Source organism: Nannobrachium achirus (genome assembly GCF_963921795.1).
Source record: "Nannobrachium achirus genome assembly, chromosome: 22".
Taxonomy (NCBI): Eukaryota; Metazoa; Chordata; class Actinopteri; order Myctophiformes; family Myctophidae; genus Nannobrachium; species Nannobrachium achirus.
The window spans coordinates 52199119-52209072 of record NC_137829.1 but is presented as its reverse complement, the minus strand read 5'-3'; the positions used below and the strand labels follow the sequence as shown (position 1 = coordinate 52209072).

Below are 9954 nucleotides of genomic sequence, written 5' to 3'. Positions count from 1 at the left end.
AGAAATAGACGACCTAGTATCAGAAAATGGATTCTATCTAATCAGCACTTCCTTGTTTTCCAAGGCGACCGTGTCGCGCTGGGAGGACGCCCAGCGCAACACTTCCAGCCGTCTGTAAACAAGGAAATACTTTGTTTTGTTTTTAGTTTTGAGTAAAAATTATTAATTTTATTTAGTAGCCGGGTAATAAGCGGGATAAATACTGGCTCCTTGGGGGTTGTCCATATATAACATCCCTTCGAACTGATACTAGTTATCAGTCCGTCGGGATGTTATATATGGACAACCCCCGCGGAGCCAGTATTTATCCCTTACATAGCGTGCAATGAGAGCCTCTCCAACCCTTTTTTCCCGGGCTGAATCAGGGGCCCAGCACGTCCTGTACAGTAATACCTGTGACTGTGGACAGGAACGCTTTATGGTGTTGTTGTCACATTCAGGCAAGCATACTGTATGACTTCACAATAATCCACTGACAATTCAGTTTTCCAAATACAAGCTACACGTTTCACTTTGTTGCTAAGGTATTAGCAAATTCAACACCAACAGCACACCTTTATTCCACAAATGCAATACACATTATGCATTTAATTTTGATTGATTGAATACTTTATTGTTCAGAAATGTAAACAGTGTGTGGTACAGTAAGACATTAAGGCTAAAAGGATTAACACAAAAAGGTCCATTGGGATATGTTTCCATTGTGGTGGTCAGTAGCTATATATACAGTAGATGAAACATTTAGGAATACAATATTATGGATTTCAGTTTGTATGCTTGCAAAATGTTCATTGCCTAATAAACATTATACCAAGCCTACTGTATACTGATCAACAGTGTGAAGGCCACCCTGAAAACTAAGCTCCAAACAGCCCAAAACAATCTAATAAAGCCGGCATCATAGTCGCCTGGGCGGTGGAAGGCTTTACACCACGGTGTAGTCTTTTCGAGTCTTTTTGAGTCATGAAACTACAACGTTACATCATTCCTCACGGTGGAGAGCTTTCCACCGCGAGTACCGACACATCTCTCTGTTTTTACTATCAGACAGACAGGCTCTACACCCCGTTCACTGATTGGTCGACCTGAACCGGTCTAGACGGGGTAAAGGACTTCACCGTGGCCCGCTGGGCCGTGACTATGATGGCCTGCACTTATTTTCTGACTTGAGGTGGAAAGCTTTCCACCTCAAATTTGCGGTGGATAGCTCTCCACCGTACACTCTGATACGGGCTTTAGGGTCCTGCGTAACCTTCCCTATCAGACTCACCTCACCGCTACTCACCAGTTAAGAGTGGGGTGGCTCAGAGTAGATGACAGAGTACAGCAACTTGCAATGGGCCTGGTGTACAAGATACACTAAACCACTAAGATACCCATGTACCTAGCAAAATACTTTATAAAGGTTAAGGACGTCCACAATTACAACACCAGAGGCAGCGCCACAGATCACGTTCAACCCAAAGTCAACTCAAACAAAGGGTCAAACTCGTTCTTCTGCTATACAACCAAAATGTGGAACGCCCTACCAAAGGCCTTAAAGGAGTGTGGTTCCCTAGCATCCTTTAAAATCGCCCTGAAAAACCACTTTGCAACTGGCAATAACAAACCTAGCCCAGCCTCCCCTGACCCCTCTTTGTATTTACCTACTGTATATGTTTTTTGCACTGTTTATTTTATTTGTATTTACTTTTTTTGTGTGACTATATCTACTGCATAGTACTGTGTTCTATCCGTCTGTCATTCAATGTTATATGAGATACTTCAATGATGGTTTCCTGTGTAAATAAGCCAAGTGCTTTCCTAGGATCTCCTTTTAGTTGACCTTGAACTGTACCGCCATGAAACTGTACCTTTTTCTATGCAAACTTTTAATGAAGTCTTCAATCAATCAATCAATGTCCATACTTTGACCGAAACCAAACTTTTCGGTCAAAATGTCCAGTTCGACTACAAAAGGATTTGCAAGTCATTTTCTCATCAGATCCACGAACACAAGAGATTACAAGGCCCTTTAGATTTCCCAAATGTGTCAGCAGACTAAATTTGCTGCTTAAAAGGGTATTTAATAATGATTGACATTTTAATTTTACTTAATTTACCAGGCCTGCCTGTCATGATTAATTAGCAAATCACTTCAATGTTATTGAGAGGCCCATAATAACATACAGTATGCATGCTTATGTTAAATTGACCAGACTCAATATGGTGGACAATGTTGGTACATTTTGAATGTGAGTAAAGCTCTCACCCTTTCATATTAAGTGAATTAAATGTTATGCGTAGGTCAGACATGGAATGGAATCCAGAACTACTACGTTTTTTTCCCCACAGCAATTAGATTTCTGAATCAGAAAGTTTGAGCCTTACAATAAATTAAAAAAAAAAAAAAAAAAAACGTTAAAAGGTTGATTTTTCAACTGTTTTATAAGCAGTTTTTTTGTGCACTGATATTCTTGCTGTGGACGTTTGAAACACAATTTAGTTTCCATGTGAACCGGTCAGGGACGTGCTGGCCATTGGGAAAAGCGGGACAACTCCCGAACGGCTGGTTCATTCCCGGCCCGGTCCAGGCCGGCCATTAGGAAAAAAAAAAGAAAAAATGTCGGCCTTCGTTCCATTTTGGGGGCTGGGCGACCAACAAAGTAAATCGTCACTGTCGGGCAGAAACCTCGTATCTCCAAGTTTCAAATGTATAGATTTTTTCGCAAAGCAAAGCCCTGCTTCATCATACAAGGCCGTTGCACAAAAGTAGTGAAAACAGCAGATCTACAAGCGGTGCGAGGCATTGTGCGCTTGTAGATCGGCTGTTTTCACTAGTTTAAATCATTTTTAAAATGATAAATACAAAACAAACGGTTTTGGACATACAAGGTTTCCACCCGACAACGACGAAATATAACAAAAAAAAAAAAAAAGATGAGGGCCTCTCCAACTCTTTTTCCCGGGCTGAATCAGGGGCCGAGCACGTCCCTGGAAGCGGTCCATAGAGATGACAAATAAACCTAAACCAAAGCCTCCAAACAGATGATCCAGTTCTACTCTGCCAGTGGGGATGATGTCTACGGCTGTCACAATTATGACAGCATCTCCTGGTCGCAATTATTTGAGATAATTGCAATTACTTTGCATAATCATCAGAATCATTTACATTCATCTGCATGAATTAATCTGTTCCAAAATGTTCATCCATTTTCAAACATAGCAGATCTACAAGCTAAAAAGAAATATAAATAAATACATATAAATAAATAAATAAATACATAAATAAATAAATAAATAAAGCAGATCTACAAGCTCGCAAGGCAACACTTTGTGAGCTTGATCAGCTGTTTCCACTCTTTTCTTAAAAACATTAAATATACCCTGTGTTAGTAGTAGCCTACATTATTCATTACATACAGGGGTGTCAATTGTGTATGGCAGGGGTATGCAGCTGCCATACCCTGGGTCCAGGGGGGGAAATAAAAGTTTCTTTTTAATATGAATCCATGAATATCTCTTTGTCTATCTGTTCTGGTTATTATGTCGTTAAATTACAGTAAAATAACTACAAATGCGACATTTTACAAATGGTCACTTTAACAACGATATTATATTATATTCTCCACACTGTATTCTCCCCATCTTGACAAAATGGTATATTCCCAGGTTCCGCAGGTCAGCTGCACAGGTGCAATGCATTATTGTTAATTGTGGCACGTTTACTAACATGACAAGTTTAGCTGCACTTGAACAACCGTTCCAGGCTGCCAGATCCAGCCCAAGAAACCGTAGAAATCTGGGGAAGAAACAGACAAAACCTGATTGTTTCCGCCCTGCGGGCATGCGCATGCGGTCTCCATACCCTAGCTTTTGCTGAACTGACGCCACTGATTACATATAGGCCTACCCTGCGTTGGCCATAGTAGCCTACATTATTTGTCCGTCTGTCACATCACACTTTTAGCCCTACTATTATCTCCTTCACCGTTGCCCCTATCCATGCCAAACTTTGCTCACATTTTTGCAAAACACATTTTTGGTGGATTTTAACCATTTCCGCCTAAATCTAAATTGTTCTTATTTGTATTTTTTTTGGCAATTTTTATCATCACCATTCAAAACCAAATATTTACAGCACTTGGAAATGGTCCTTTTAAAAATAAAACCTTTATTAACTTTCCAATAAAGCCTTTAATCTTCTGACCTGCAAAGACGACAGCCAACAAGTTGCTACCAGCCATCACAACTGATTGAGAGTACACTCTGTACACTGGACTGGTTTCTCACCTTTCACAACCTGTTATTTGAATTAAATTGAGGCAACTCACATTAGGATGGGTCCCAAGACCAGGCATGAGGCTGGGACTAGCCTTGCTGATGTGTCAGGTCCAGGAGAACCCATGGCACAGACCGAGCTACCTACCCTCTGAGGCACGGCATCTACCTGCAGGAGAAGAAGCTGTTGGAGGAAGGGGTGGATAGGAGGAACTACAGCATCAAGCAGCTGAGTATGGATGTCATGATGGAGGTGGTGAGCTGCTGGCAGAGGGCCAATGCTCAGTTCAGACACCCAGTCATATTCAAAGACAGGTCCATAGAACAGTGGCCTGGACTGCTCTGGAGAACTTCGCCTGGAACAGAGGGGGCATGAAGAGAGAGGAGGACAGGAAGAACTTCCTAGACAATCTGGACTCCCTCTTCAACATCGCCTCCTGTAGTCATGAGATCCTCCCCTGCTCAGAGTCAGGGTGTGAGGGATGTCAGGAGGGGGCACACCTGCTGGACTGTAACTGTAGGAGAGAGAAGAGGATTCCGAAGCTGGAGCTGGCTTTCATGATGTCCATGAAGACCAGGCGGCCTCCTGGCCAGAAGGCTTCAGTCCTGATGGTGGCTAGAGCAGTGTTTGGAATCTTCAGGGTGTTTCTCTTCATCACATTCTCCTCAGCCATGGTCTCAGCTGTAGCTTCAGTGTTCTGTTCCTGCAGCAAGAGCTCTGCCTCAGCACCCCTCCTGTCATCTAACTCCTTCTGGTGTTCCTTTTCCTTCTCTGCAGTAGCCTTCTTTATCTTGTCAGCCTTTTCTTTCCGTTCATTTTGCCTCTTAGTCTCCTTTATATCAGGTCCCACCATCATCATGGAAGCCTTCTGGCCAGGAATCATGGACATCATGAAAGCCAGCTCCAGCTTCGGAATCCTCTTCTCTCTCCTACAGTTACAGTCCAGCAGGTGTGCCCCCTCCTGACATCCCTCACACCCTAGCCTCGGAAACCCAGACTTCTTTAGGCGATCGGAAGAAAAAGAAGCCTGGGCGATCGCGTTATGATCACTGTTGTAGGAAGTGTAGAATTTCCCTAACCAATCAGAGTGCAGAGAGCGTCGCACCAAATGTGTTGACGTCATGACGCACCAGCGTTCTCTGTGCTGAGCAGAGGAGCAGAGGGGGGTGGGGGGAGGAGAACACATGCTATTGGCTGGAGACTTGCGGAGAGACTCACCGCGCCCGCCCATCTGCCTACACTAAACTGTCCGCGTTAGGTTAGAGTGCTCACACCCTGACTCTGAGCAGGGGAGGATCTCATGACTACAGGAGGCGATGTTGAAGAGGGAGTCCAGATTGTCTAGGAAGTTCTTCCTGTCCTCCTCTCTCTTCATGCCCCCTCTGTTCCAGGCGAAGTTCTCCAGAGCAGTCCAGGCCACTGTTCTATGGACCTGTCTTTGAATATGACTGGGGGTCTGAACTGAGCATTGGCCCTCTGCCAGCAGCTCACCACCTCCATCATGACATCCATACTCAGCTGCTTGATGCTGTAGTTCCTCCTATCCACCCCTTCCTCCAACAGCTTCTTCTCCTGCAGGTAGATGCCGTGCCTCAGAGGGTAGGTAGCTCGGTCTGTGCCATGGGTTCTCCTGGACCTGACACATCAGCAAGGCTAGTCCCAGCCTCATGCCTGGTCTTGGGACCCATCCTAATGTGAGTTGCCTCGAAGGTGAGAAACCAGTCCAGTGTACAGAGTGTACTCTCAATCAGTTGTGATGGCTGGTAGCAACTTGTTGGCTGTCGTCTTTGCAGGTCAGAAGATTAAAGGCTTTATTGGAAAGTAAATAAAGGTTTTATTTTTAAAAGGACCATTTCCAAGTGCTGTAAATATTTGGTTTATTTGGTTAAAAATTGCCAAAAAAATTACAAATAAGAACAATTTTGATTTAGGCGGAAATGGTTAAAATCCACCAAAAACGCCTAAAAATGCAATTTTTCAATCAAAAAAGGGGGTAGGTAAATAAAGTCAAACTCACTTTTTTGCTTTTGATTATGGTTCATTATATCATAATACAACTTGAAACCATAGGTAAAACCCTGATTTCTCAATTTTTCATTTCATGACACACCCAATGACCACTCTTCCTTAGTGCCCAGTATTCCTGTTACCCTTCAACACTGGGCAAAGGGTTGCCTCTTTAGGAAAGGGCAGTGGTGGCAAAAGTACTCAAATGTTTTACTTTTACATGTAGGCCTAGTAAAAGTATCAATAGGCCTACTGCAATGTAGAAAAGTCCGGAATTCAAAGTGTACTTGAGTAAATGTACAAAAGTATTGGCTTCAAAATCTATCAAAAGTAAAAGTACTTGTGAAACAGAAATCTTCCATTGATTATTTTCAAAATGAATGAAATGATTTGAAAATAGCAGATCTACAAGCTCACAACGTGTCGTGAGATCTGCTATTTTTAAATAGCCAAAGTCTATTATAGAGCTGAAGTGGTCAATGCATGTTTAAAATCTACCAAGTAACTAACAAAAGTTTTCATGTGTAGTGGAGGAATAGAAGTATCGCTCAAGTAAAGTAGAAGATACCTCAAAAACATACTTATATGCACAGTACTCGAGTAAATGTACTATAGTTACTTTATAGCACTGAGGAAAGGGGGGATGTCACCTCCCGGACCTGGCAACCTGGCTGACAGTCTATTCTATGTGCTGGATAAAGTGAGCAGTATGGGGGGATGTCACCTGGCGGACCTGGCAACCTGGCAGACAGTCTATGCGCTGGGTAAAGTGAGCAGTATGGGGGGATGTCACCTCACAGACCTGGCAACCTGGCTGACAGTCTATGCGCTGGGTAAAGTGAGCAGTATGGGGGGATGTCACCTCACGGACCTGGCAACCTGCTGACAGTCTATGCGCTGGGTAAAGTGAGCTGTATGGGGGGATGTCACCTCACGGACCTGGCAACCTGCTGACAGTCTATGCGCTGGGTAAAGTGAGCAGTATGGGGGGATGTCACCTCACAGACCTGGCAACCTGACTGACAGTATGTGCTGGGTAAAGTGAGCAGTATGGGGGGATGTCACCTCACAGACCTGGCAACCTGCTGACAGTCTATGCGCTGGGTAAAGTGAGCAGTATGGGGGGATGTCACCTCACAGACCTGGCAACCTGGCAGACAGTCTATGCGCTGGGTAAAGTGAGCAGTATGGGGGGATGTCACCTCACGGACCTGGCAACCTGCTGACAGTCTATGCGCTGGGTAAAGTGAGCAGTATGGGGGGATGTCACCTCACGGACCTGGCAACCTGGCTGACAGTCTATGCGCTGGGTAAAGTGAGCAGTATGGGGGGATGTCACCTCCCGGACCTGGCAACCTGGCTGACAGACTGACAGTCTATGCGCTGGGTAAAGTGAGCAGTATGGGGGGATGTCACCTCACGGACCTGGCAACCTGGCTGACAGACTGACAGTCTATGCGCTGGGTAAAGTGAGCAGTATGGGGGGATGTCACCTCACGGACCTGGCAACCTGCTGACAGTCTATGTGCTGGGTAAAGTGAGCAGTATGGGGGGATGTCACCTCACGGACCTGGCAACCTGCTGACAGTCTATGCGCTGGGTAAAGTGAGCAGTATGGGGGGATGTCACCTCACAGACCTGGCAACCTGGCTGACAGTCTATGCGCTGGGTAAAGTGAGCAGTATGGGGGGATGTCACCTCACAGACCTGGCAACCTGACTGACAGTATGTGCTGGGTAAAGTGAGCAGTATGGGGGGATGTCACCTCACAGACCTGGCAACCTAACAGTCTATGCGCTGGGTAAAGTGAGCGGTATGGCGGACAGCGACAGTGACTTGGAAACAGACAGCTTCCAGTCGGCTCTGGACGCCTTGTTTGTCAGACACTGCGGCGACCAATCCTCCCCGAACAGCAAGGACTACTGCAGCGACTTCTGCACGGTACGACCGGTTTGTTCTGAAGCACACGGAGGAACACAAAGCTCTTTGTTTGGCTGCCATGCTAAACCACTAGCTAGAGGTGGGATTGATGGCTCTTTGAAGTGAGCCCGGATCTCTGGGATCCGTTCCTTTTCAAAGAGCCGTTCAAAAAGGAGGCTGGCTCAAGATGTATTATGATTACAAATTAGGCTACGTAAACCATATATAATGTTCTGCCATGTATATAAATTGTCTGCCATTTGAACATAGTCGATCTACAAGCTCACAATGGGTTGCGTTGTGATGCATTGTGAGCTTGTAGATCTGCTATTTTCAAATTATTTTTCTACATTTTCTACATTGGAAAAACTGTGAATTGGACATTCTGCATAATTACTATGTTCTACTATTGTTGGTATTTTAAGTGCATTTTGATCCCGATACTTTTGTACTTTTACTCAAGTACTTTTTAATTCCGAACTCCTAATTGTGGTATTTCCACATTGCAGACAGTATTGATACTTTTACCTAAAAGTAAGAATTTGAGTAATTTTTTCCAGAACTCAAACGGCTCATAACGGCTCCCTGCTGCGAACCGGATCAGATCGTTCATTTCAAAAGAGCCGTTCAGAAGTTCCGATTCGTTCGCGAACGTCACACCTCTAGCACTAGCTTAGCATGCTGTTAGCTAAAAGCTACGGGACCATAGCTGTGTGTGTTCCCCAGGTTCTATGTTCCCCAGGTCCTATTTCCCCAGGTTCTATGTTCCCCACTTTCTTACCACCTAACCTACCCCTACCCTCACTAAAACTAATGCTTTGAGGTGGGGAACATAGATAGAGAGGACCCCAAAGCTACACAGTGAACACACAGCAACAACAACAACAACAACAACAACAACAACAACAACAGTGAACACTTGACAGTCTGACAGTCACACAACCATTCGGTGGTGATCTGGGGTGCGTAGATCCACCAAATGCTGATGTAAGATTTCAGTTGCTGGACAGTGCTAGCTGCAAATTGCAACACTAGGTGTCTAGGTTTTATTTTAATCGGATGAATCTAGGGTTGCAATACCTCCCATAGGCAGCCAATGCATCAAAACAGTTTTTTTGCTATCTGATTGTAATAAACAACTTCAAGTTCACCTATATTGGGGCTCTATGGAAAGCTCGGAGTATCCTCTTTCTATCTGCAAAGAGTTTCTTTCATAAAAATCCACCGTAGACATGTTAGGAGCTACTTTGTCAAGAAATTGGCTTCAGGTGATTGTTTTTTCTAAGTGCTTTACAGGTCCATTTGGTTACATTTGTATACTGTCAGAGTTAAGTGGAGACCTTGACATTTTAAAGTTTGAGAACTACTTTTTACAAGGCTCCCTCAGTTGTATCACAATATGTACGGTATCTCTGAAAGGGCATATCGTGGAGACATTGTATCGTCTCAACGATAATTATCACCATATCGCCCAGCCCTAGTTTGTACCTAAATGTATATATATAGCAATAGCTGCTGGCTGCGTGCATTTGTGTGTGTGAATCGAGTGTGTGAATCGAGTGCGAAAATACGACCACATTACACCCACCCATCCTCCGTTCACATCACTGGCTCACATTTCCCTCCTCACCCACCAGTGCATCTATGGAAATGCCCCCCCCCCCCCCCCCACCTCAAAGAACTGATCACACCAAAACCGGTCACCCGAAGCCTCCGCTCCTCCAACACTAACCTTCTCCTCATCCCCGACGCCAACCTTCGCACCA

At 44.6% G+C, this 9954-nt stretch overlaps 1 protein-coding gene across 1 annotated transcript in view; it reads left to right on the top strand.

The window, feature by feature from the left end:
• Window positions 1–8083: 8083 nt before the first annotated feature.
• Window positions 8084–9954, top strand: part of LOC308307683 (zinc finger protein 654-like) — a gene marked incomplete at its 5' end in the record, with an annotated part of 38247 nt that continues 36376 nt past the window's right edge. The window contains one exon of the mRNA XM_080752949.1: window positions 8084–8209. Coding sequence (XP_080609075.1) covers window positions 8084–8209 — 126 coding nt within the window. The remainder of the gene's footprint in view (window positions 8210–9954) is intronic.